At 29.1% G+C, this 26,681-nt stretch overlaps 2 protein-coding genes across 7 annotated transcripts; one reads left to right on the top strand and one right to left on the bottom strand.

The window, feature by feature from the left end:
* Positions 1 to 8,771: 8,771 nt before the first annotated feature.
* LOC110662752 (transcription factor bHLH140) lies at positions 8,772 to 13,492 on the top strand. Of its 5 annotated transcripts, XM_058144165.1 has the most exons (7): positions 8,774 to 9,141; positions 9,550 to 9,856; positions 10,040 to 10,505; positions 10,990 to 11,656; positions 11,751 to 11,921; positions 12,611 to 13,170; positions 13,316 to 13,492. In XM_058144165.1, exons 1-6 carry the CDS (start codon positions 8,998 to 9,000, stop codon positions 12,941 to 12,943), a joined length of 2,088 nt encoding a protein of 695 aa, XP_058000148.1. In that variant the 5' UTR covers positions 8,774 to 8,997; the 3' UTR covers positions 12,944 to 13,170; positions 13,316 to 13,492. The 5 variants fall into 5 exon arrangements, with proteins under 5 accessions (XP_058000150.1, XP_058000149.1, XP_058000151.1 ...); XM_058144167.1 differs by lacking the exon at positions 13,316 to 13,492 and adding an exon at positions 12,014 to 12,170 and having other exon boundaries at positions 8,772 to 9,141; positions 9,550 to 10,505; positions 12,611 to 12,753; XM_058144166.1 differs by lacking the exon at positions 13,316 to 13,492 and adding an exon at positions 12,014 to 12,092 and having other exon boundaries at positions 8,772 to 9,141; positions 9,550 to 10,505; positions 12,611 to 12,749.
* Positions 13,493 to 17,031: 3,539 nt separating this feature from the next.
* LOC110662751 (pyruvate decarboxylase 2) lies at positions 17,032 to 20,049 on the bottom strand. Of its 2 annotated transcripts, none has more exons than XM_058144162.1 (6): positions 19,320 to 20,049; positions 18,965 to 19,128; positions 18,203 to 18,853; positions 17,995 to 18,124; positions 17,526 to 17,714; positions 17,032 to 17,417 (listed from the first exon to the last, which is right to left on the bottom strand). In XM_058144162.1, the coding sequence occupies exons 1-6, from the start codon at positions 19,842 to 19,844 to the stop codon at positions 17,247 to 17,249; spliced, it is 1,830 nt and encodes a 609-aa protein (XP_058000145.1). In that variant the 5' UTR covers positions 19,845 to 20,049; the 3' UTR covers positions 17,032 to 17,246. The 2 variants fall into 2 exon arrangements, with proteins under 2 accessions (XP_058000145.1, XP_021677546.2); XM_021821854.2 differs by having other exon boundaries at positions 17,995 to 18,112; positions 19,320 to 20,046.
* Between the last annotated feature and the right edge of the window lie 6,632 nt (positions 20,050 to 26,681).

Raw genomic sequence — 26,681 nt, 5'->3', positions numbered from 1 at the left:
TGCGGGGTGACTGCAAGGACGTGGATCATGCGATGTAGGATGGCAACAAAACAGATAATAATAGCACTGAATCAGGATATTTTTACTCACCTTTCAATTTCAAAAATTATTTTATTTTTATTCCTTTCCTATAAATTTATTTTTGAATGGGCTAAAGATAAATACTAACAAAATTAAACAAAATCCTAATAAAAATATAATGATTAAAATAAAATATAAATATTAAGAAATTAAAATTAAATAATACAAAATATGAATAAAATTTACATGAAAATTGTAGGATAAAAAATTATATTAAAGGACAAAATGATTAATTTTTTAACAAATATATTAAAATTTTCAGGTAAAATTTAAATTGAACAGTAATTATTTAATATATATATATATATATATATATATATATATATATATATATATATATATATATATATATTATAAAATTTATGGTAAAATTTTAATTTTAAAAACTTTTGGGACTATGGCCCCTAAGCCAAAACCTAGATACCCGACGCCCTGCTTTAATACCATATTTACTAATTAAAAAAATAAAGTTACTATTTTACTTTTTTTCTTAAAAAAAAAACTATTTTACTCTTCTTTCCTTTATTTCTTCATTTCTCTTATATTTTTAATTTATTATAATCAAATTACTTAATAATTATTTATTAATAAAAAATATTTTATTTTTGCAAAAATTTAATTTATTAAATTTACTAATAAAATTATTGATTATATTTCTATTTATTATTGTATTAATTATGATTACATTAATTTTATTAAATTTGGAAATAGAGTTAAATTTTAGAGCAAAATATTATTTTTACTAAAAAATTAATTTTAAAATTAATATTTGATTTGAAAATTAAATAAATAAATTTTAAAATTAATTCTTAAAAAAATAAACATATTAATCTAAAAATTCAATTTAAAATTTATTATAAAGTGCTTAATTTGACTACTGTTAAAATATATTTTTTAATTTATAAATCAATTTAAAAACATATAATTTAATTATTGTATGATGAAACTATTCAAAATTAACTTTTAAACTCAAGTCAGTAATTAAGTTTAGAGTAGAATATTCAATGTAATCAATGTGAGTATTTTTTATTGTGAAATTTTACCTTATTTATATAGTGATTGGGATAGCAATTATATGATGTCTCGGCTAGATTTTCACCAATTATTCATTTTAGTTGTAACGGTACATATCTTAAAGTTATGCTGAGATTTAGGCGTGGTTAGCGACGTGATCTTTGATTAGTTCGAACTCAACTAGGGCGTTGATCTCTCTAATTTGCCCAATCTCACAAAATAGGTCTTTAGGTAATGGAACGCTTTTAGAGGTCAATTCCGAGCTTGAATCCCTTAGGTGTTCGGACCTGAGCTCGGATGGCTGAGCTCTATCCAGATCAACTTTAGGATCTTTTTTATCACTGACTAATGGTAAATAAAATAGAAAATAAAGAAGCATTTTTTGTTTGATTGTAAGAACGATTAAGATTAATTGCGGGGGAAACATTGAAAAGAAGGCAGATTTCAGGTTTGGTGGGTTAGCACCTAGCAGCTCATTGATTGATTAACAACAATTAAAAAAAAATAGAATTAGCAATCGATCGAATCTATTACTAATTTATTAAAATCGATTGTTAATCGATTTAGCAACTGATTTAATAATCGATTCAGTCAATTACAGTAAATCTAGTTGCAAATAGCAATCGACAATCAAATTAATTGTTAAATTAATTAAACTTAAAAAAATAAAACTGTTGGTAGTAGCAATCGATTTAGCAACTGAAATATAATCAGTTGCAAAAAACTCGGTATCTTTAATTTTGTAATTTTGCAATCATTTTGTAAATCGATTACTATTTACAACTTATTTAGCAACCGAAAAGTCGTTGCTAATTTTCAAAAAATTATATAAAAAAATAAATTTTCAAATAAAAAATTCAAATAAATAAATTTTCAAAAATTACTAAAACAATAAATTATTAATGAAAATTAGTATTAAAAATGTAAAAATATTATAAAAATATGACTGATAATAACTATTATAAAAAATATTAACAAAAAATTAAATATAAAAGTATATTGATAAGACAAATTACTAAAAAAATTATCATATATATACATATATATAACAAAAAAATTACTAAAAATTAATACTCCAAATAATTTATTAATAAAAAATATATTTGTATAAAAATTTTTATTTTATATAAAAAAATAAATTAAATAAAAAAGATGATGAAGAAAATATGTTAGAAAATAAAAGATGATAAATAAGAAAAAAAGAGAGAATGAAAAAGAAGACGAAGAAAATAAGAGAAAGGGAATAAAGAGAAGGAAAAAAAAAGAGAAGGAAAAAGAAAGAGTAGTGGGGAAAGAAAATGAGTAGTAGTTTATATAATCGAATTAGCAATCGATTTTAGCAATCAATTGTTGATCGCTAATTTTTTTTTAAATTTGACGGGAATTTTTGGAAAAGAAATTTTGCAACTAATTAACAATTAATTGTAAAATCGGTTACTAATAACAACCGATTAGAATCGGTTGTAGAAATCAGTTGCAAATCAAAATAAAAAGAATGAGAGAAAATATTTTGGAGGAAAATTTTGGTTACAAAATCGGTTGTCAATAGCAATTGATTTTAATCGGTTTCAAAAATCGGTTGCTATTAGTAACTAATTCGCAAATCAGTTGTAAATAAAAAAAAAAAGGTCGGGTGAGTACTATTCAGTTTAAAACAAATAAACTGAGCCAAAACGCCTTAATTCGATAATTCAGTTTAGTTCGGTTTTACATTTTAAGAATTTCAATTATTTCAGTTCAATTTTGCATTTTTTAAATTTCGATTATTTCGGTTTGGTTTGGTTTTGAAAAAAAATTGATTAAACCGAACCTAACTAAATTGCTTTATTAATTTCTAAATTGGTTTATTTTTATAGAGAATTTATGAATTATATGTAATTATATATATGTAAATTATTTAATTTCATTAATTAATGATTATTAGGTTCAAACCATAGTCAAAATCAGATCAAATAACTTGAAAATCAAATATAATTAAAAGAAAAGATCAAAACTCAAAACTGATGGTTCGAACCAAACCGAATCGAAATAAAATGATTCGATTCGATTCGATTTAGTTTTTCATTCATTTTGGTTCAGTTTCTAAAATATGTTAATTTAGTTAATTCGGTTTTGATGATTTAGTTTGGTTCAATTCGGTTCGAATTGAACCGAATGCTAATCCTAAAATTGGGCAGAGTCTTTGGAGAAAAAAAAAAATTAGTTGCAAAAATCGGTTACTATTAGCAACTAATTCACAAGTTGGTTGCAAATGAAAAAAAAAAAAGGGTGGGAATTTTTTTTTTGGGGGGGGGGGGGGAGTGGGGGAATCGGATGCAAAATTAGTTACAAAAATGCAAATCGATTGCAAATCAAAATAAAAATTAGATGAGAATTTTTTGAAAAAAAAAATTAAGCAACTGATTTACAATCACTTGTAAAAATCGATTGCTATTAACAACCGATAAGGAGTCAATTGCAAATAATAACCGATTTTAGCAACTAATTTGCTAATTTTTGTAACTGATTACAAATCAGTATCTAACTCTAGAGCCAATTAAAATAATTCTTTAATTTAGCAATTGATTTTAAAATCGGCTAATAATCATATATTTAAGGTTTTTCTAATATCAATTAGCAATTAATTATAAATCAGCTACTATTAGCAAATCGATTTTGGGAATAATTCTTGAATCGGTAGCTAAATTTTCTTAAAATTAATTATTTTACTAAGAAAAACCGAAATCACAAACCATTGATTTTGTATAATCCTTTTGTATTAGTATTATGAGAGAATATATTTACCTTTCTGAGCATTGATTTTATTAAGACGTTGAGTCTTATTTTTGAATACTTTGTGTATCTACATACTAACAAAAAATGTATATCTATATTATATATAGTCAAATGAGAGGGGTATATATTAACTTTGAAAAAATGTTATTCATAATTTATATAATTTATAAAATTATCAATAAAGACTACATCACATATTTATAGCGAAAGATACATCTACCGAGTCTCTGGAAAAAAAATCATGAACTTGCGAGTCAATGGAGGCCTTTTCTTCCTCATAGAAAATTATTGCCTAAAATTGACATATCAAGTTAAATTAATAAATAAATATTAAAATTATTATTTATCAATTAAATGTAAAATATTTAATATTTATTTATTTATTTACAATCTCAATGGATAATCAAAGCACGAGTTCAATAGAGTATTAGTGTGTGTAAAACTATCCTCGCACTTGAAGCTTTTATAGGAACGGTAGCAAGTAGGATGGTAATAAAATTTACAATATTTAAATTTATTTAATATTATTATTTGAATTTATTCCAAACTATTAAAATTCGTCTATTAGTATTATTATTTATTAATAATTATATTTTAAATTTAATACCCATAAAAATATTTAAATTATATTTTAAATATAATATTTTAAATTCATAAATAAAAATATAAAATATATATTTTTATAAATTAATAATTTTTTATAAATGAATTTGAATAACTGATGCTTAAATTCAACCTAAATATTAATTATTGGATTCAAATTTCCAAATCTAATAATATATTATTTAAATTCAATTTATTAAAATTAAATTAAACTAAATTAAATTAAATACTAAAAAATACTTGATCTATTCCCATTTCAATACGCATTCACTACTTTCTTTAATGCTAAGTAAATATATTCCAATATCAGTACAGCAGCAATTAAATTAAATGAAAAAGAAATAAACCATTTATACATACACACATATAGAGATTAAGAAAATTACAATTTAACTCATTTATGGGTAAAATGCTGTGGGAAGATGATGCAAGGCTATCTTGCCTTTGCTTGACCACCTGGAAACATGGACAAATGCTCTGGCTGCATTGATTGTTTACCCAAACTTATTTATAAGTAAAAAATATAAGGAAAAAAATTATAAATATAACTTATTTATTTATTTTAAAATTATATTAATTAACCTTCTAAAATTGTTACTTGATGACAATTTTATTAAATATTATTTCTGCAAATTTTTTTTTTCAAAAATTCAAAATTCATTAATCCTATAAAAATCATTATTGGTCCTATTATAGAAAATTTAATTTGACTTGATTATTGTAAATTTGTTTTATTAATTACAGTGCAATAGCTCCAAAACTAATTACATTAAATCAATAAGACTATAAGTGAGATTGAATCAACACTTTAAACTGATCAGAATATATATATATAATCTCACAAGACTCAAAAAATGAAAAATTATTCAATATTCTTAAAGCATATATTCTTCTCTATAATATATGAAATTCAGAATAACTGAAATTTATGTTTGTGAGAAAATTATTTTTCATTGTGCAGAATATTTTATAAATTTCACAAGTGGGAGACTTGACAATAATAATAATAATAATAATAATAATGCTTATTTAATAACCAGTTTGATAAGCCACAGAATTGACAAAATTAAATAGAAAATGGTTGACCGTTGATTTCACGAATTGACTTAACCAAAAGGTTACAAGCGGCTGCTTGTCTTTCTCCACAGCTCTTTAATGACAGCGCTTGCCCATATTCTACGCATAGACGAAGACCACAAAGTCCTCAAATGGAACATCATTTATCAATTTTTCTTTTAATATGAACTTATTTTAGTCGCTTTAAATATTGATGCAAATTTAATGTCAAAAAAATTGAATTAAAAAGTCATATAATTTAGACAAAAATTTTTTTTCTAAAGTTGGGAATTTGTGCGCCACATATTTAAACCATAAATTATAAATTTCAAAAACAAATTAACGACAACGAAAAAAATATTTTAAAATAAAAAGAAAAAATAATAACAGATGAGGAAGAATGAATATCACATAAATAAAAGGTAAGGAATGCTTTTCAGTGGAAGAAAAATAATAACTTGCAAAATGCATTCATAAAAGAAAAATGAAATTATATGTCTGCTACATGTTCAGCTAACCCCTTCTTCTCCAACGACGGAGTCTTCTTTATTTTGTTTTATTTTATTAAGCAAGCAACTGAACTTATGCATTAGTAGAATCAAAATAAAACATCACAAAGGAATGGTAGTAATAAGGAACCCCACTAAGATAAAAGAAACAGCAGCCCTTGTTCACATGTGGGCTGAAAGACGGACAAAAGAGAAAGAAACAATCCCTATAGCTCATTGCTTATTTCTCAATTTATATCTTAAATATTTTCAAATTTTGGAGAAAATCATTTTTAAAGATTTATTATAAAAACATAATTAAACATAAAAGAATATAAATCCAATGTAATTAGAATAGACATGCCTATCTTTATATAATTTGGATAAAATATGGTTACGAAAATAAAAAGTTTTGTGTAATCGAAAATTTAATGTTGTTTTTTTCCCTTATATTAACACAAAAATTCTACAGTAGAAATGAAAATTGAAATTGATTTAAGGGAAAAAGTTTGAAGAATAATTTTAAGAAAAAAAAGTATGTTCTTTGACTGAATAATGATGATTGACAAACTTATAAGATATTTGTCTTAATTTATAAGTTAGTTAAATTAATTTATAAATTTTAAAAATAAATTAACCTATTTATTTATAATTTCTTTAAACTTATAAGCTAAAAAATAAGGTGGAGAAGATAGTCAGATTTAGATTTCTCGCCTTCAGAATTAAGCATATATGAGTATGATTAGGACTAGCAGGCATGATCCTACATTGAAAAATATGGGTGACCATTGAAATACATTTGGACCAATAACATTCCAATACTTCTAATAGATCAAAGGTGGAAGCCCATCAGGGCTCGAAGCCTTCGAGGGTCGCGTTTGTTTTATTGCAGTAACAATCTCCTTTGCAATGCAAGGACGAAGAAGATATGATTTTTCTGCTGATAAATGGGAACCCAGAGACTTGCACCCCAGTGCTTAAGGAGGAAAACAAATTAGATTAAAAATTAACAATATGATTGTAAAGGACCGAACCTGACAACTCATTACTACTGAATTTCATATTTCAAACCCAGTATAAAATTAATTATCCACCCGGTAGAGGCCATATAATGAAAGAATCTGGTATTTTGATCCCATTGTACCACAAATCTTTGCTTATACATCGTGTCAGCTTGCAATGATAATTTAAATTCTATTTAATATTATTGTTAAAATTATCGTTGAAAAAATTATTTTTTTTAAATATATTAATTAAAAAATATTAAAAAATAATTTAAAATTAAATTTAATAAATTTTAATTATAAAAATATTAAAATAATAAAATAATTTTTTTTAATTATTATCTTTTTATAATATTTTAAATAATATTTTTATTTAAAAAAAATTTTATTATCTAAATTTAATCCCAAATAATCATTTAGAAGGACACAACTTTAATTGCTTATGCTCGTTATCTGGAGTAACATTAGATTGTCTCATAGCAGCCAGAGTCCTTTCAACCCAGCCTATGCCCGCATAAATAGTCCCAAAGCATCCAAGTAAAAAGTCCATTTGGGCGAGAGGATGGCTTGTATTGCCAACGTGACACCATATCACTTGAATCTATCCGTCTCCACGCACCCATTGCTACCTCATCAAATCCCCTCTCGTGTCCAACCCCCCTTTTACTCCCTCATCTAATCTAACCCTACCGTATCCAACAATATAAGTGATTAGACTCAGAATGAAGTTTATGAGATAGGGTCGCCCGAGGGAATAGGACCCCATACTTTGCTGAAATACAAGCTCGATCAAGTATCTTCTCAATAAAAGCATCTCCAATCTGATCATTATGGCAAGAGAACAAATAACCCTTATAGCATAAATCATAGAGAAATTTTATTCGGTACAACTATTATATATATAACGATTTAATTATAATTATTGATAAGATTCATGTAGAATTTATTACGATTATAATGAAATTATTATACATAAATTTTATTATATTATTTTTCATAATTAAAAGCTTTCTAAAAAATATTTATCATAGAATCGGTCATATTAAATCTCTATACTTCTTAAAAGAACTGAGAATTTCATTAAAGTTTTGATAACTATTTAGGAAGATTGTGTATCGGACAATCTTTGTAATAATTTTTACATCTTGTTAAATCACCAAATTATGGTTTGAAATGATTTTAAATTTTTATATTCTCATTTTATATAATAATCATTTATATATTTAAAATGACAATAAAAATATTTTAATAATTTTTATATTTATTTTACTATTATATTATTTTTTTAAAATATATTAATAATAAAAATTATATTACAATATTAGTAAATTATACTGTACTTAATCAATAAAAATATTAGGAAATTTATTGATTTTATCATTTCAGCCCGCACAAAAATTTTAATAATTGTAATAATAAATTTTATATATTGTAATAATTAAATATTATAAAATAACTTTAAACTTCTTATAAGTGATTCAAAATTTATCTATTCAATACAAAAAATTTAATTATATATATATATATATATGATGCAGTGTTCGGTTAATCATATTTACAAAATATATTTTATTTTTTCAATAATTATTATTAAATAAATTGTTTTTTTTTTCTTAGAACATTATTAAATAAATTGTTAAAATCTAATCGAATTGTGAAATGCACAAAGTAAAATGGAACGTAGAGTGAACTAAAATCAATAGATGGGACCCATTTTTAATTACAAGTTATTGGAACTGTTATTTTCAAATTCATATTTTTCATTGTTTTGGGTCACCTCTACAGTCTACAGTTACACAAACCAAACAACGAGTTCGATAGGGCTGCGTACATCTCCTGCCTCCCGTAAGAGCTCCCCAAACACTGGATCAATAATGGACATGGATTGCGACGATACTTCAAAACCTGAAGGAATGCACCTGTGTGGAATTCAATCTTTTTCTTTAGGGTTTTGAATTTGCCTTCTTATAGATATTATGGATTTTCTTACAGAGAAAAGTGGAGAGGAGGAGAGAAAGCCAATCGTGGTGATCTTGGTGGGTGCACCGGGCAGTGGCAAGTCCACTTTCTGCGAACACGTCATCTGTTCTTCTTCTCGACCTTGGGTTCGCATCTGTCAGGTCTCTCTTTTTATCTTCTCTGAATTGTTATCCACATGTTTGTTGAAATGCTTCATCAGTGATAATGGAATTGCTTCGATGAATAATGATTTTCTAAAATAGAATGCCAATCTAAAGGTATGAGGGAAATGAAGTGACGAAGGGCAGTTGATATTTGCGCATTGAACAGATACTTTCGTTTGCTTTCGTCTTTTGATCATATGAAGTCTCCATTTCCAAGCCAAATAATTGCAATAGGCTTTCATTGATTGGTAGTCACTGCTTCCAAAGGGATTCTTCCTACGTTTTTTACATATCGTTTACTAATTATTTGGATAATGCATGTACATTGGTATTCTCTACGATGATCGTAGACCACTGTAGTGCATCTTATTTTTGTTTCATATAGAAAATTGTTTTGGTTTGCAGGACACTATTAATAATGGCAAAGCTGGAACGAAGCCCCAGTGCCTTAAGGCCGCAGCAAGTGCATTGAAGGAAGGTAAAAGTGTATTTATTGACAGATGCAATCTGGACAGAGAACAGCGTGTAGAGTTTGTGAAGCTCGGTGGTTCCCAGATAGACGTTCATGCTGTGGTGCTTGATCTTCCTCCTCAGCTTTGTATATCTCGTTCTGTGAAGCGCACTGGGCATGAAGGAAATTTGCAAGGTGGAAAAGCTGCTGCTGTTGTCAATAGAATGCTGCAAAAGAAAGAATTGCCTAAGCTTTCTGAAGGTTTGTCTCGAATCATGTTTTGCCAGAGTGAGAGTGATGTTCAAGCAGCAATTAATACTTATTGTGCACTTGGTCCTTTGGATACCCTTCCAAACGGTTCTTTTGGTCAGAAGAACCCTGATGCCAAAGTTCAACTTGGTATCATGAAGTTCTTAAAGAAAGTAGATGTTCCTTCCAATGCAGGATCCAGTTCAGGTAGTGTTCAGGATTCTGCATTTCCTCAAGTTAGCAAGGAAAGGAATAATTCTTGCAAAGGGCCAGATAATTTGTTATCATTATCGGCTATTGCTTGTAAGGAGGTAAAAGAAATTGAAGACCTGCCTAAACACTCCATTGGCTGTGATGTTACTCCTGACAGCATTCCCACTCTTGCATTTCCATCTATTTCAACAGCAGACTTCCAGTTCAACAGTGAGAAGGCATCTGATATCATGGTTGAAAAAGTTGAAGAGTTTGTGAAGAAGCTTGGAAATGCCAGGCTGGTTCTTGTGGACTTGAGTCATGGATCAAAGATTTTGTCTTTGGTTAGGGTTAAAGCTGCACAAAGGAACATTGACAGCAAAAAATTCTTCACATTTGTTGGAGATATAACTCAACTATATTCACAAGGAGGCTTGCGCTGCAATGTGATAGCTAATGCTGCCAATTGGTAAGATTTATGATTTAGCTATTTGCGGAGTCGCTTTATTCCCTTTTAATGAAATATGTACAATACACAGCATTCAATAAAATGTTACAAAAAGGATTGAAAAGTTAAAGCTGGAAAGTCCACTGTAAGCCATAACTTTTCCTTTGAACTATTTCACTTGGATACATTTGTGGGTCTGCTTTTGGATTGGACTGTTCTATGTAATTTAATTCTCTGGTGACTCATGATAATTCAATGGAATATATGATTGAGCTATTTGTGTAATGTTGAAGCATTAACAACCTACTGGTCAGGTCATTCTTTGCAACATTCAGACTACACAGATCTGTTAATGCAGAATTACATCAACTTCTTTTCACATTATCATGCTTATTTCTGATTCTGACTGCAAATATTGTCCACCTAGTTGTAATGTGATTTTTTTTTTTTTTTTGGAACTTTTTTCTGGACCATTGATATTGTGATTATGTTATTGATTCTACAGGCGACTGAAACCAGGAGGTGGAGGTGTGAATGCTGCAATTTTCAGTGCTGCAGGTCCTGCCCTAGAGGTTGCAACTAAGGAACGAGCAGCTTCTCTTGTCCCTGGACATGCTGTTGTTGTTCCCCTTCCTTCAAATTCTCCCTTGTATATCAGGGAAGGGGTATCTCACATCATACATGTCCTTGGCCCAAATATGAACCCACAAAGACCTAATTGCCTTAAAGATGACTATATTAAAGGCTGCAAAATTCTTCGTGATGCATACACATCACTTTTTGATGGTTTTCTCTCTGTACTGAGGAACCAAGCAAAGTTAACGAGTAAAAGCCTTGTATCAGAGAAATCATTGAAAGATACCTCTTGCGGTGACCTTAGAAATTATTTGGCAAATGGTGATCAAAAGACTAAGAGAGATGGTAATTCTGTATCTGAGAGAAGCAAAAAATGCAAGGGATCTCATTATGAAATTGGAACTGATGGTACTGGTTCTGGCTCTACACAAGGAAAGATAAGTAATGACAACAGTAAGATTGATGGAAGCACTTCGAAGAGCTGGGCGTCATGGGCTCAAGCTCTTTGCCATATTGCTATGCATCCTGAGAAGCATAAAAATGTGTTGCTGGAGATATCAGATGATGTTGCTGTACTAAATGATCTCTACCCTAAGGTAAATATCTTCTGTTTAGTGTTGGCCATTTTCTCTCTGTGACTCTAATGCTTGAGTTTAATCACTTAGCAGAATTGGCATTACATTTTTACAGGCACAAAAGCATCTCCTCATCTTGGCAAGATGTGAAGGTCTTGATTGCCTTGCTGATGTACAGCAAGAACACCTTCAATTGTTAACAACAATGCATGATGTGGGCTTGAGATGGGCTGAAAAATTCTTGCATGAGGATTCATCAATGATCTTTCGCCTTGGATATCACTCAGTATGCAATGCTTACGCTCAGCTGTTTGCCAATTTCATTCATTTCCTTTTCCATATCCACTTTTGAACAATTGATGAGCTTAATTTACTCAGGTGCAATACCTAGTGCCAGATTGGGAATTGGTGTTGGAAGTTATTTTCTCAGCTTGGAGATGGCACTATTTGTCTTAAGGTCCAGAACACAAATGGTTGAAAAATGGGAATCCTAATTTCAAAAGCTGTGGATAATAATGAGGACTAAATTGGGAAGGTTTGCTATTGTGACATTCCAATCAAAGGAGCTAAATTATTAATGAACCAATAACTTGGGTTGTACCTTTGAGAAAACTGATGATTTTAGCAATATAAAAATCGCTACACCTGGTAGTCATCACTAAAATTATTGATCACTTAGTTATTTTTGCATCAGTAATTAAGTGAAGTAATATGTATCTGTTCATGGACCCAAGGGGCTGTTTTGTTGCATTTGCTTGTTTACCTGTATTTGTGTTTCTGCATCTTGGCATATTTTATGTCTACTTTATTTAATATCAATAACAATACCCACAGCCTTTTAACTCATGTAATGTTTTGCTTATACTTACCTTTTTTGCTTATTTTTCTGCCCAAATTGTGCTCTGACTACCCAAGGAAATAGAAAAAAGTGCAAAGGGGATTTCCTAATAGGCGTTTTGGATTTTTTCCTTACAGGTTCCTTCCATGCGACAGCTTCACCTGCATGTTATCAGCCAGGATTTCAATTCTAACCATCTAAAGAATAAGAAACACTGGAACTCCTTCAATACTGCCTTTTTCAGAGATTCAGTTGATGTAATTGAAGAAATCAAAAACCATGGCAAAGCAACAGTAAAAGACGACAGCTATTTGTCAATGGAGTTGCGTTGCCACCGATGTAGAAGTGCACACCCTACTATACCCAGGCTGAAATCACACATCAACAACTGTCGAGCCCCCTTTCCTCCCTTCCTACTTGAAAATGGTCGTTTAGTGCTTCCAGAAGATAACAATACGAATGATTCCTAGGTGTCTATGACTTATGCCTTGTCAAAATTTTGTTGTACTTAACTTTATGTTTTTTCTAGCCCAAAATATAGGGCAATAGTTTTCAGGCAGTGTAGGGAAATCTGTTCTTGTGTAACATATGCAGTTGCTTCTTAATTTGCCCTATTTCGTCTTGGAGCTGCACTGCGGATTGAAACTCTCCGCAAACTGATGTGTTGCAACCTTTGCTCCCAAAAGCAACCTGTTGGGTAAGTATTAAATCTTTTACATCAATCGTGAAGTGAGAGGTTTCAGAAATTTGAATTCGAGACAATCACTATGCTCATTTAAATTTCCCTTATTAGATCAATTGCATTTGCCATATTGTTGGCGACTGGATTTATCATTTTGCAGGTTGCCGATGGGTGCAATATAATGCTATTAGATTCTGGTAAGTATCTAGTAGAAGTAGACTGCAGCAGTGTCAATTCCAGTTCCATTCTTTGCTAGCATTAGGTCTACTGTACTGGTTGGATATATTTTGAAAAATTCGAGTTCAAGTAATCATATATTTATTACTATTAAATTTTAGTTTGGATATATCCGATTAAGTCAAACTCAGAATTCAACTGCAGAAGTTATTATTTTCATAATTTTATATAATAATTAAAACTATTCTTTCTAGATTATGCTCCCGTGTTATAATGCTCAAACTGCTTTACTTAATTAAAACTTAGACGAATTCAAATAACGAGCTGAGTTCGAGTAGTTTATGAGTGGTTGACTTATCTACACCCCGAAGTGGGATTGCAAAGCAGGTATGATTCAGAATAAAAATGAAGATCTACGATGTGATTAGGGGGAGTCCAAGGGTAAGGTATCAGAAAGGGCAAGGCTGTAAAAGGAAAGATAATAAAACCTTTTTAATTCATTAATTTATTTACGTTAAAAAAGTGAAAATTTTAGAAATTTAAAATTTTCAAAAATCTTCTCTCTTTTTTTAAAAAAAAAAAAAAAAATTCCTTCTAAATAAAGTCACCATTTTAAAAATTCATACCTACTTCCTCCGAAACAAAAGAACCAACAAATTTTGAAGTTTATCGGTGGTAAGTTGACAAGTTCCAAATGTTCTTTGGTAGTATCCTCCTTGTGAACAATAACCTCAATGAAGCATAATCTTTCATCTGCTCTTTTGCATTGTCAATTGCTTAAATTAGCTCTTCCTCATGGTGGAACCTGCAATCATAGAAATTGGGACAAAAAATATAACAGAAATTCGCATTTTTAACTCCATTACCATTCGTGCATTGATGCGAAAGCCAAATGTATTCAATTTATTCTAACAGTTTTTGTTTGAATTGCAATTTATTCTAATAGTTAATCATGATAAATTGTATTTGTACAATATAAAACCGCGTGGCAAGTTGACACATGTCTCGTTAGGAAGTTCCACGTGATTTAGTATGACTCCTGATCTCTTCTTTTCATATCGTGGCAATGTTGACACATCTTGAGTGATTATCAATTTAACATTTGTCTTTCGCTTATCAATTCCACAATTTTTTTTTTAAATTTATTATTACTCGAATTTGAAATGCATAATTTCTATAATTAACAGTGTAAGTAAATTTGTTATGCTTGGAATCGAAATACATAAACATATAATAATAATAATAATAATAATAATAATAATAATAATAATAATATGCCCATACCGTCTCGTTTGTGTTTGAATTTTTTTATTTGAATTTTATTGGTTTGTTTTGCAGTTTGGTATATGCTTTATGGCTCTGCTGTAAGCGGAAAAAATGAATTTAGAATTTAATGTTTGGAATTATAAAATGACTTGTGGAAATGTCTCTAAGACTTTTTTTTTAATATTTACTGTTATTCTTTTGCTATGATAAAATATGGAAAAGGATTAAGTCAAGCAATTCTTTTTCTCTCTTAATTCTTAATTTTGTACATATTTTTTTTTCTTCTTCAATTTTTTTTTTTATAAATAATTTCAATTTAGATTCATTCACTAATACTCTACAGTCTCGAAGATAACTCCAATACTACTAAGTTATGCTATATGTTAACTCGGTTCATTCACTAAATATGCATATAAACCTTTTTAAATAATCAAGCAAACATCTAAAAAGTGCTGAAAATTAAAAGGAAAATAATGAGAGAAGCAAACACAAATATTTATAGTAATTGGTACTTTAGCCTTACACACACTCCTCAAAATACTCTATTGAGATTTTATCTCCACTAAATAACTCTTTTTAAGAGCCTTTTACACCGATAAGTTTTTAAATAATATTTATCTAATCATTTATAAGTGTTTTTATACTCAATTATTCTTCAAATTTTATATGATATCAGCCAAGTTTTTGACAATCTTTAATCTTGATGCTACCAACAAAATATAATTTTCTTTTGTTTAAATCTCTCTCAAAATCTCAATTATAATGTGAAACTTTGTCAATAAAGGCTAACACTTAGATTTCTAAATGATGAAAGCTTTCTCTAGTTTTTGACACAAAATACTCTTTGAAATCAATGGCTTTTCGTCAAGTAAAAATGGGTAAAATAAAGGTCTATAACTAAGATTTTGAAATGTAATTCTTAGACACAAAAATCAAAACAAATGACTCTTGAAAAGACTGAAAATTATTCTTTGTTTTGTCTATTCAAAGTCAAAAAATTGGCGGGTCATAAAAAATAGCTAACTACTTCTCAAAATTAATCAATTACTTTTTTGCTTCTTCCATCAATCTTCAAGCCTTTTAAAATATGATTATTCTATCAAAATCCTTGATTACTTAACAAATTAAAGGTAACCTGAAATTTTTCTTAAACATATGTTAGATTCATTTCATTAGTTTTGTCATTATGAAAATCATTTGGTTGGAGCTAACAAAGGCTTTATGTTGGAATATGCAGTTTGGATTGGATGAAATTTATGAAAAGGAAAAGAGTTTCCTATTGTGTAAAATGAAGATGTATACCATAAAATCCAAAATCTAAATTTTAAATTTGAGATAGGTAAAATTTAGACAGATGTCATATTTAATTTTTCCATTTACGTCATCTTTCAATTTGTATCATAAAAATTCTTAAATTTTAATTTGTATATCACGAAAGTTTTTATAATTTGATATCATTAGTTTACAAATTAACGTGCAGGTAAATTTTACCTACTGTTTTTTAACTTAAGTGGATATATCGCATTCCTTCTAACTTTAATTTATAAAATAAAAACCTTTAAATTTAAATTTAATATATAAATAGCTTTAATCAAATAATAATTTAAGATTGGTATACTATTCTACTGATATAAGAAAGAAAGACAAAAACTATATGTAAAATCAATTTATTAAAAAAGAAAACCATTCATATTTAATTAGGGTTTGAATACCTTCGAAATAAAGTAATACAATATTTATTATTAGATTTTTTTTTACATTAAAATAAAATCAAAGGAATTAGACACATTAGATATGAATCCTTTAACTATTAATCTAAAATTCAATTAAAAAGTAATAAAAGTATAATGATTTTGTTAAATTTATTAAAAAAAATAATAATTACATTAATTTTAGTAAAATAAATTAAATAATTAATCAATTTATATATCAAAATAAATAAGACTTAAATTCTTAAACTAATTGTAAAAGTTTCAAAGAAAATTTATATAATTATAATTTATTATGTATATTTTTATAAGTATTAACTGAAGTTTAAAAATTTTTATGATATCATACCATAAAAATTTCAATGTTATCAAACTTAACGTCTAAAAATTTTTTCGATATAGATTAAGGAACAACGAATGTTATTTCCAGCCAAATCTAGTAGGATATTTTTATTCCTGGAACTACAAATTCAGAAAGTTGCCAAGAGATGAAAGGGCCATGACTTCCATCAGCCACTTTTCATCTGATTATCCCAACTCGATCAATACGAGACCGACTCTAATATTGAGAGAGACTGAAGCATTCAGGAATTTGGAAGGATATTTGCACTTTGCAAAACTTGCCAAATAGTTGAAAGGTCCATAATGGAATTTTCCACGAGGTTCATTTTCATTCATATGATTTTAAAGCAAATTAGACAGTGGACATTATTCAATGTGCAAATTTTCAACCACTCAAAGAAGCAGGCACCATTAACATTAGAAATGAAACTTCAAAGATTGTCGAGAACATCAAATTGAGATTTAATATAAATAGGCATCAGCTAAAATATTTCAGAATGCGAAGACTGATCAAAAACCACAAGCTCAAAATCTTGTCCTGAAAGAACAAAGGATAGACCATCAACTTTGAATTGAAAGATCAACACGTTTTGAAGTCTACTGAGGATTTGGTGGTCGGCTATTGGCAGCAGAGACCCTGGAGCCCCATTCCAAGAGTTCTTTGCTAGTGTCATCCTTGTGAACAATGACCTCGATGAAGCACAAGCAATCTTTCTTTGGCCCTGTTGCATTCTCAATTGCTTCAATTAACTCCTCCTCACATTGGACCTGCAATCATAGAATTAGCAAACAATATCAGAAATTTGCATTTAGCACCATTATCATTCATGCAAGATAGGAATTAGGAAGCATAATGCACCCAGTTCGGAAACTAACCTTGGCTGTCCAGCACTTGCCTTCACCGTTGTGGATAGCGTCAATCAAGCCAGTGTAGTTCCAGTTTTTTATCACGTTGTACGGGCCATCATGGATCTCAACTTCAATGGTATATCCACCATTATTGATCAAGAAAATGATGCTGTTCTGTCCACATCGCAGCATTGTTGACACATCTTGAGCAGTCACCTAGTAGGCATTCACCAAAGAAGGTACAAGCATCTAAATAACTTTTTTCCAGGACTCAAATCATCGGTCACATTAAATCAGATAAATCATTTGAATTAAGCATGATAACCGATATGCATTGAATAATTTAAGTTGAGGAAGCAAAGACCATCAACTTTGTAAAATAACTTATGCTATCTTTTGTGAATTGCCATCCCTGTTTCATGAATGGAAAATAAGAAATTGCGGTTTAAGTTTTAGAAAATAGAATTGACATGACGCAAGATTCTTGGTTATATACCTGAAAGCTACCATCACCAATACAAGCAATCACGCGTTTCTCCGGCACAGACTGCGCATATCCAAGAGTTGCCCCTACTGACCAACCAATTGATCCGTATTGCATTTGGAACTCATATCTGCAAATCCAACTTTATATACTTGCTTAGAGTCCATGAACCAAAAAATTATGAGCCTAAAGATCACAAAAAAGATTATCTATTGCTCACCCGCATCCCATTGGCAATTTCAGCTTCTGGCAGTTAAACCATGAGTCCCCTGTCTCAGCAATCACAGCAGTTTCACTAGACAGCAATTTCTGTATATGTTGAAAGAGAACATTAACCCTCAGTGGTTCTTTAGGTTTACTTTTCAAAGGTTGTCCATCAGGAACAAAAATTCTGCGGTAGTTCTCATATGCAGTAGTATTGAGCTTGAGCCTCTTTGCAAGGGCTTTGAGAAAATCTTTCATCAGAATACATCCAAATGCAGGTCCATTTGCAATAACCACTCGATCTGGATTCACTATGATTGCCTTCTCTTTCTTGAGAAGGAGAGAGTATCCGACAGAGCTATAGTCATTGAAAATGGGTCCAGCAAACAAGTAAGCATCAGCAGATTCCACAATCTCAGAACAGAAAGAAGTGCTCACAGCACCCCAGTAAGTTCCAATGAAGTGGGGATGGAATTCTGGCACAAGCCCTTTCGCTGATGGCATCACGGCGAGAGCATAACCACAATCATCAGCTAACTCAACAAATGCATCACATGCCGTTGCAACCCTCAGTTTAGGCCCACCCACCAGAACTGGTTTCACCGCTTTGTTCAAGAACTCTGCTGCTGCTTCAACTGCGGCCTCCAAACCTAATTTATTACTTAATCTGTACCAAAAAAAAAATTCAACAGTATTTATGAATATTTTTATTTTTTTCATCATAATTTTGTTTTCTTTTATTATTAGCCTATGCAAAAATCAAGAAGCCAAAGGCTACCTGGGAGAGAGAAAAAATGGAACTGGCTCCCGGCTAAAAGTAGGATGAGGGATGGCAGGCAAGTTGCAGCTAATGCTTAGATAAACCGGCTTGCTTTCTTTCAAAGCAGTCGATATAGCAGTATCGATCAGCTCATGGGCATCTTCCAAGTTATTCACCACAGCCTATAAAAAATGATCAAACACAACAGATCATCATCAGTACTTAATTAACAGAGAACACCTACAGAAATCCTTTGCATTGTAAATACACGAACCCAATTCCATGAAGCCAAATTACCCCTAAAAAAAACCACTTTACGTATCGATTCTATTAAGACAACTAAACAAATGATACACAGTAGAGACTCATGTACCTGGAAGCAGGTAACAGTCTGGAAACACCTTAGCTCCTGGCTAAAATCAGGCAATCCAATGGTATGGTGCAGAATCCTGTTAGTCCCATTATCATTGGAGTTAGGCCCGCCAACAATGCATATCACAGGCAGATTTTCACTGTAAGCACCAGCAATTGCATTGAGAACACTAAGCCCACCTACAGTAAACGTAACAACGCAAGCGCCAACTCCACGTGACCGTGCGTAACCATCGGCAGCGTACCCTGCATTCAGCTCGTTACAGCAGCCAATGAGGTTAAGCCCAGGCTCTGCAATAAGATGGTCAAGGAGAGTAAGATTAAAGTCACCGGGAACAGAGAAAACATCATTGATGCCTATTTGAACCAGCCGGCGAGCAAGGTGGCGGCCGAGAGTGGAGTCAGGAGAGTTGAACACAGTGGGTGACACAGAGTTTTGGATGGTAGAAATGGCACCGTTTGGTGGGCTGCACATGTCGCCGTTGGCAAGCTTGCATGTGTCAATAGATCCAATCTTGGTATCCATAGACAAGAAGATTAAATTGTTTTGGTTAGTGTTTTTTCTAGTTTGACGATGAGAAGGAAGAAGACCAAGAGAGAATATAAGAGGAGTGAATAAAGAAAAGGAAAAGAGCTTTGTTTGTTTGTGTGTAATGTGAGGAGAAAAAGAGGAGTAGGAGGAATTTATAAGAGGGTTTTGAAAGAAATGGAGGATACTGGGGGCGGTTTCAGGGGAACCCCTTCTTGGTATATCGGTGGTCTGCCGATTCCTGTACGATGATCCAGTTTGGATCCAGGACAGAATATACTAGAAGAAATGTTGCGTGCTTAAATTATTCGCCTTTGTTATCAGATTCTCTTTTTTTAAAGAAAATTAAATTTAAGCATTAATAAAATTATTTTTACCCAAATTAAATAAAAAATATTTTAATAAACTCGATTAGTGATATGCTCTGATCTTAATTAGAGGAGCTCTTCTTTTTTAAATTCTTTTTAATATAAAAAAATTAGTGATAGTTTGAATTTTACCTGTCATTTCTCTTAACAAACAATTTGTAAATTCTATTATAATATATATATATATATATATATATATATATATATATATATATATATAAGAATTTCTTTAAAATTATTCATAAAAAAATAAATTATTTTTTAAATTTAAAAGTGTAAAACTCAGACTTTATGAATAAAAATGCACAATAAAAATGTTCAATAAATACATAATTGAATTATAAATGAGTTTTAGGACATTAATAATAAAATTGTCCTTATTTTAGTTAAAATTAAATAAAAATTAATTATATTTGTCCAATTAATCTTTTTATAGAGTTTTTATAATAAAAAAGATGCATAATTAATAAATTATTAAAATTTTATTAAATAAAACAGTTAGCGGCACATGTCGACTATGTTGACGTGGGTTGATATGAAATTATTTTAGTGAAATTATTTTCGTTTGATTTTTTTTTAATATATATATACTATAAGATTTATTATATAAGCATATACATTTATCTAATTATTGACTGAATGATATTTTTGCAAGATTTATACACATAAATTTAAAAGAATCTCAATAATGTAAGACAGATCTAAGACCTTTCATTTGATCTTTTATTCATTACAAACATATTTTTAATATGATTAACTCTAAATGTTTTATATTTATATTACATAAAAGTTTTGACTACACATATAAGTTGATATTTATCATTTTAAAATTAATATTTTTAAATTTTTAAATGATATTGTGAAATTTTTTAGATAAAATAATAAATTCATCTTGAATTTTATTAAAGAAATTTTATGATATCTTAAAATTTTAAAATATTTTATAATAATATATCTCAACTAGTATAAAAATTTTACAATATTCTTAACTCCTATAAATATAAATATTAAATTAAAATATCTTTTCAAATTTTAATAAATAAATTATCTTATCAATGCGTTTAAAATTCACCTGAAATTTTAAAATATTTTAATTATATCTTACGAAAATTCATATATTATAAAACATTTTAAAAATTTAGAGAGTTAACTTTTTTTTTATAAAATTTAGGTGTAAAATGATTTATTTAATTTTTTTTAATAGTATTAATTTTAAAATAAAAATAAAATATATTTAAAGAAATTTTTTTGAAAATGTTGCGTAATTGATATAATATAAAATGCATAGTGGACGAAGATTCTAGTGACTAGTGAAGCATGTGATATGCAGTCATTGTGCAGTCATTTTAGATTGAGATGGGTACAAATTAGCTACCAATTTGCCACCAAACTTGTAAATTTTAAAATTAATTTGTACCTAAACTAGTTAAAATTTTATTTTTTAAATTAAAATTTTTTAATAAAAACACTACTTTAATTCAATAAAAACTAAGAGAATTAATTATGAGATAATTTATTTATTTATATCAAATTTATAGGACAAATTGAAACTGATAGTTTCTAGTTGGGGTATGCCGACATGGACAAAAAATATAATTATTTATTAATTTACAGGTCTTTGTTCCCTTCCTTTTTGGCTACTTTTCAAATTCCAGGTGTGATTTTGTCAAAATCAGTTGGAAAATCATGTTACGTCCATAGTATTGGCATCATGTGGAGCAATATTTGCCACCAAAATTTACCTTAGACCAAGATTTCGGATTTAAATTTTTAATATTATTGGTTTATCAACCATGCTTGAGCTAAAGTCATCCATCATCCATGTGTGAGGCGTTTCAATTTTAAAAATTGCCCACTATACAACACATTACAAAAATGTGTTTTCTATTTTATTTTTTATGTGATTAACTATGTGCCTATTTAAAGGATTTAAACTGTTTTTTTTAATAAAAATATTATTTTAAATGTTAATAAAAAAATGATTTAAAAAAATTTATTTTATTATTTTAATATTTTTATGATTAAAATTTATTAAATTTAATTTTAAATTATTTTTTAATATTCTTTAATTAGTATGTTTAAAAAAATAAATTTTTTAAATAGTAATTTTAATAATAATATTAAATAAGTCATATGTATATAATTAAAAAAAAAGTAAGAGTTTATTTAGAATTAATATTAAAAAAATTACTTTTTTAAATATATTAGTTAAAAAGTATTAAAAAAATTAAAATTAATAAATTTTAATTGTAAAAATATTAAAATAAAAAAATTAATTATTTTTTTAATAATATTTAAAATAATAATTTTATTAAAAAAATAATTTAATTCTGAACTTCATGCCAAACAAGCGCTAGAAGAAAAGGAAAGTCACAGCGCAGGAGTGATGATTAAGAAAAAAGAAAAGCTAGCGATCTTTGGACAAGGATTCGTGGGCAGGAAGAAAAAGGCGGTCAAATCGTCAAAGTAGGTATCCAAGCTCTGCCCCTCGGTTTTTTCCAACCCAACTTGGCATATTGGCATTGGCACAGCAGGTAGGAGCAGCCGGTGGCCATTCTTATTTTGGTAACAAATTTTGGGGAAAACGACTCCGTAAAGGATTAAAAACCACGAGCAAGAGCTTGTGATCTGATTCTCCAAAACCAGTGGTATCTTCAGAAACTAGAGGAGTCGCCGGTAATCGCTAATTGCAAATTAGTGGCCATTAATTATGATTCAGGGACAACCAGAAGGGAATGTGTGTCACGCGGTGGCCATGCATACGTACACGTCAATATATAATAGAATGGCCCCTTTCATGTGATGCGACTTGTGTGAGTACTACCCTAGTCAAGCGTTATTGTTCTGAATTTGAATTAAATCAAAAATTTTTTAATAAAAGAGAAGTAGAATGGGATTTTAATCTCCATTAATCCCCATGTGATATATATATATATATATAATCTCCATGTGAATGATATATATAAATATAAAATGTGATAGTTAATTAATAAGAATAATATGATAAATGTATAATAATATTTTTATAAGAGAAAAAAAATATAAATATAGATAATTAAAATATTTTGTTTATAAATGATTTAAATAGAATAGAATAACTTTCTGATAGTAATAAATTATTTTTCATTTTAGACAAATAAATGACTCTTTTATAATACTGTATTGTTGGGATTTTGTTATCTTTGTGGTTCACATAAGATATTAAATTATCAAATATTAATGGAAGAATAAGGTGCAATATTAGACTACATTGAAAGAAGATCATTATCCATACCTGAGTCTCTGATTAAAAGAAATCATATTGTATTTTGAATTGTTAAATAATTCACTCAAATGTTAAAAAAAGTAAAACAAAACTCCTGGATAAAAAATAAAACTTCAATTCCAAATTAATGAGAAACTCATCAGTCACCATTCAAAAAAAAGATCTAAAAGAGAAAATAAAGAGAGGGAAGGAGAGGAGGAGTGAAAAATAACATCAACTTTTTAATAAATTAAAAAATTTCGATAAAAAATAATCTAAATTAAAAAATTAAACTGAGAAGTAAAATTAAACGCATGTAAATAGCCAAACAAAAAAATCACCAACTCAATCACCCAACCAAATGCCAAACAAATTGTTAGTGACAACAAGAGTAAAATGATTTGTCGAGAGCGAGAGATGGAGGATGATAGTCACAAGCGCAACACAACCATTTTGTCGAGAGAGAGAGATAGTGACTTCACTGAGGAGAAAAAATGGAGTGAGGGAGAGGCGCTAAAGGTTTAATCATCTGAAGTAGTGGATGGCGACCAGTGATGGTTGATGAGAACTGAAAGTGACTAGCAATGCAGCTGCATGCAGCAGGACACCTAACCTGACTCCCAACGACAGAGGGAGGGAGGCTGCCCCTGCTTTAGAAAAAAAATTAATTTTTAGTATGTTAACTCTACATTTAAAATTAAATTGGCGCCTTAATATTTGAGAAGAAATAAATTTTAGTATGGTATCATATATTTAAAATTAAATTGGTCCTTAAATTTAAAAATTTTATATTTATTGAACTACTTACCCATTTGAATTTATAATGTTTTATTTAAAATATTAACTTCTTTTTTAATCCCTAATTTAATATATCTATTGATTTTTTTACTTTGATATTCATAATAGTTTTCTTAAAAAAATAATTTTATTACTTAAATTTTGAAATAATTCTATTAATTTTATTGAGTTACTAACTAGCATAATATCCCCACTATATATGATATATAAATTCTGAAGTAGTAAATAAATTGTGAAATCAATTTTACTTCATTCTTTGATATTAGGTTAGTATTTAGTTTTTTATTTTTATTTAGTCATTGAAACTATAGTCAATGAATGCATTTACCATTTGAGACAAATTAGTAAAAATAATTTTGATGAGTGTCTATAATTTATTTATTGTCATGATGTATATTAGGTGATTTATCAATTATTAAAATTCAATTTCATGCATGTTTGAAATATTATTTTTCATGCAAAAAATTATTGAATGCTCCAATTTTAGGGGTTTTTTTTGTCTTTTATATAATTACATACAAATTAATATTAATATGTTTATGTTATTTATTTTGACATTTAATATATAACATGTATTTTTATAAATAAAAAACTATTATAAATATAGATTCAAAATAAAGCTATGCTAGTTTCCTTTAAAAAAATTTCTTAATTCCATCACTGCTGGCTCCTTATGTCATGACTCGATTTTTGGGCCAGACCGGTACTAGGACTTGGGTCAGTATAAAGTCTCCGAAATTTTTAGTAAATTTAATTATATCTAATTCATTCATAAAACCCATTAAGGTAGTATAATTTCAAGAAAACAAACGGACAGAGTCCTACCACGAATTAAACTATTCAACGGGGAGCATTAACTCGCCCTACCTATAAACAAATAATATCAGTAATATGGGGAGCTCAGTTCACTCTCACAATCCTCAAATCACATATATCAACATTTGGGAGCTCAGCTCCCTCCATCATCAATCATAAACATCCCATACATCCATGCAATCTCATATAATTAATGTTATAACTATTGATCCACGCGAAGTTTTAGATTTAAATAAAAGACAATGAAAGCAAATCAAAATATTTTTTGTATGAACCTGCAGGAAAAGAAAGCAAGCAAAACTATCTGTTATCTGAGAAAAAAATAGTTGAACGGGAGTGAGCATTCAACTTAGAGAGTAATATATTGATTTTAAATACAATTTCTATAACTATCTAAATATAATATATTCCTATGTATGAAATACAATACATTTACACAATTTAAATAATTCAATCAATATTCACACAAAAGATAATTTAAAGCATGCATGCACTAATGTGTCACATCAATACATATATGGGAGCTGATTCTCGATACAACTCTCTTAATTCGATACCTGCCAGCGAGGTCAATTCAAGTCCGACTTTCACTTAATAATCTAAGTGCGAGGGCCAGTGAGATCAACTCGAAGTCTTGCTCACCCCGACTTATTCATATATAAAAATCGGGTCCTACTGAGTCAAGATTCAGCCGTGACTACCCGTCCTACCCATATCTATATCCACACCATATTCACACCAACACACACGCACAGTTCTAAGTTATCTTTCAATAACATATGTAGTAAATGAGTGTGCCTACCATTTAACTAATTATATGCATACATATAAGTGAATGCATGAGTATGCCTTGAATATAAATTAATAATATTGAAATTATAAATAAAATTAATATCAAACTCACAGATTATTCAAGTGTTACTGGGGCCATTGAGAAAAAGAGGAAGATTGACTCAAATCACCTAAACAATTATATTCAAGAAATTTAACAATAATAAATCAAAACAAAGAACTATATAGTCAAAGATACTCTAAATTTATGTCGAAAATCTGACAGAATTTCTCTTGTACCTAGGACCTACCCAACCTGTAAAATTACTTAACTAATACTTCTCAATTCAAAACGCTTCAAGCCCACACACAACAACAACACAATGCCCCTCTTGAGCCTGCCAAACTAGTCAATTATTACATAAATACACAAATCAGCTATTTAGCTTAAAACTAATATTTTGCAACAACTATCCAAATTAACCCCAAAAATTATATAATTATTCCCCGCAGTCCTTAATAATGTTGTTCTACTATTGCAATTGGAATTATAATTTTCTAACTACCCACGAATATCTTATGAATTTTTATTCTAAACTCAACATTAGATAAAAAGGAGAATTCAGAGTTCAGGTTTACGTACACCAATTCTAACACCTGGAACGCGTTGTAATATTGATCAACTTCTAAAGTGGGTCTGCCAACCCGCGCGTCCGGCCCGCAACTACACTCCTGGTCGCTCGGTGGAACTTCTTTGAAACAAAAATACCTACGCGAAGCTCACAACACCAAGAGTTAAAATATAATTTTTATTTAATTAAAAAGACATTAAGGACT

Source organism: Hevea brasiliensis, chromosome 3, assembly GCF_030052815.1.
Source record: "Hevea brasiliensis isolate MT/VB/25A 57/8 chromosome 3, ASM3005281v1, whole genome shotgun sequence".
In the NCBI taxonomy this organism is placed as follows: Eukaryota; Viridiplantae; Streptophyta; class Magnoliopsida; order Malpighiales; family Euphorbiaceae; genus Hevea; species Hevea brasiliensis.
Note: the sequence above shows the minus strand (reverse complement) of the source record. Positions and strands in the feature narration are given on the sequence as shown.

Bases quoted from the DNA above. Each gene is read 5' to 3' on its own strand.
- LOC110662752 (XM_058144164.1), top strand. From the start codon at position 8,998: ATGGATTTTCTTACAGAGAAAAGTGGAGAGGAGGAGAGAAAGCCAATC. The intron at 9,142-9,549 runs GTCTCTCTTTTT...TTTGGTTTGCAG, and splicing joins CTTGGGTTCGCATCTGTCAG to GACACTATTAATAATGGCAA. The intron at 10,506-10,989 runs GTAAGATTTATG...TTGATTCTACAG, and splicing joins ATAGCTAATGCTGCCAATTG to GCGACTGAAACCAGGAGGTG.
- LOC110662751 (XM_058144162.1), bottom strand. From the start codon at position 19,844: ATGGATACCAAGATTGGATCTATTGACACATGCAAGCTTGCCAACGGC. The intron at 17,715-17,994 runs GTATATAACCAA...AATGCCTACTAG, and splicing joins TTGGTGATGGTAGCTTTCAG to GTGACTGCTCAAGATGTGTC. The intron at 17,418-17,525 runs GTTAGTTTCCGA...CTATGATTGCAG, and splicing joins GCAAGTGCTGGACAGCCAAG to GTCCAATGTGAGGAGGAGTT.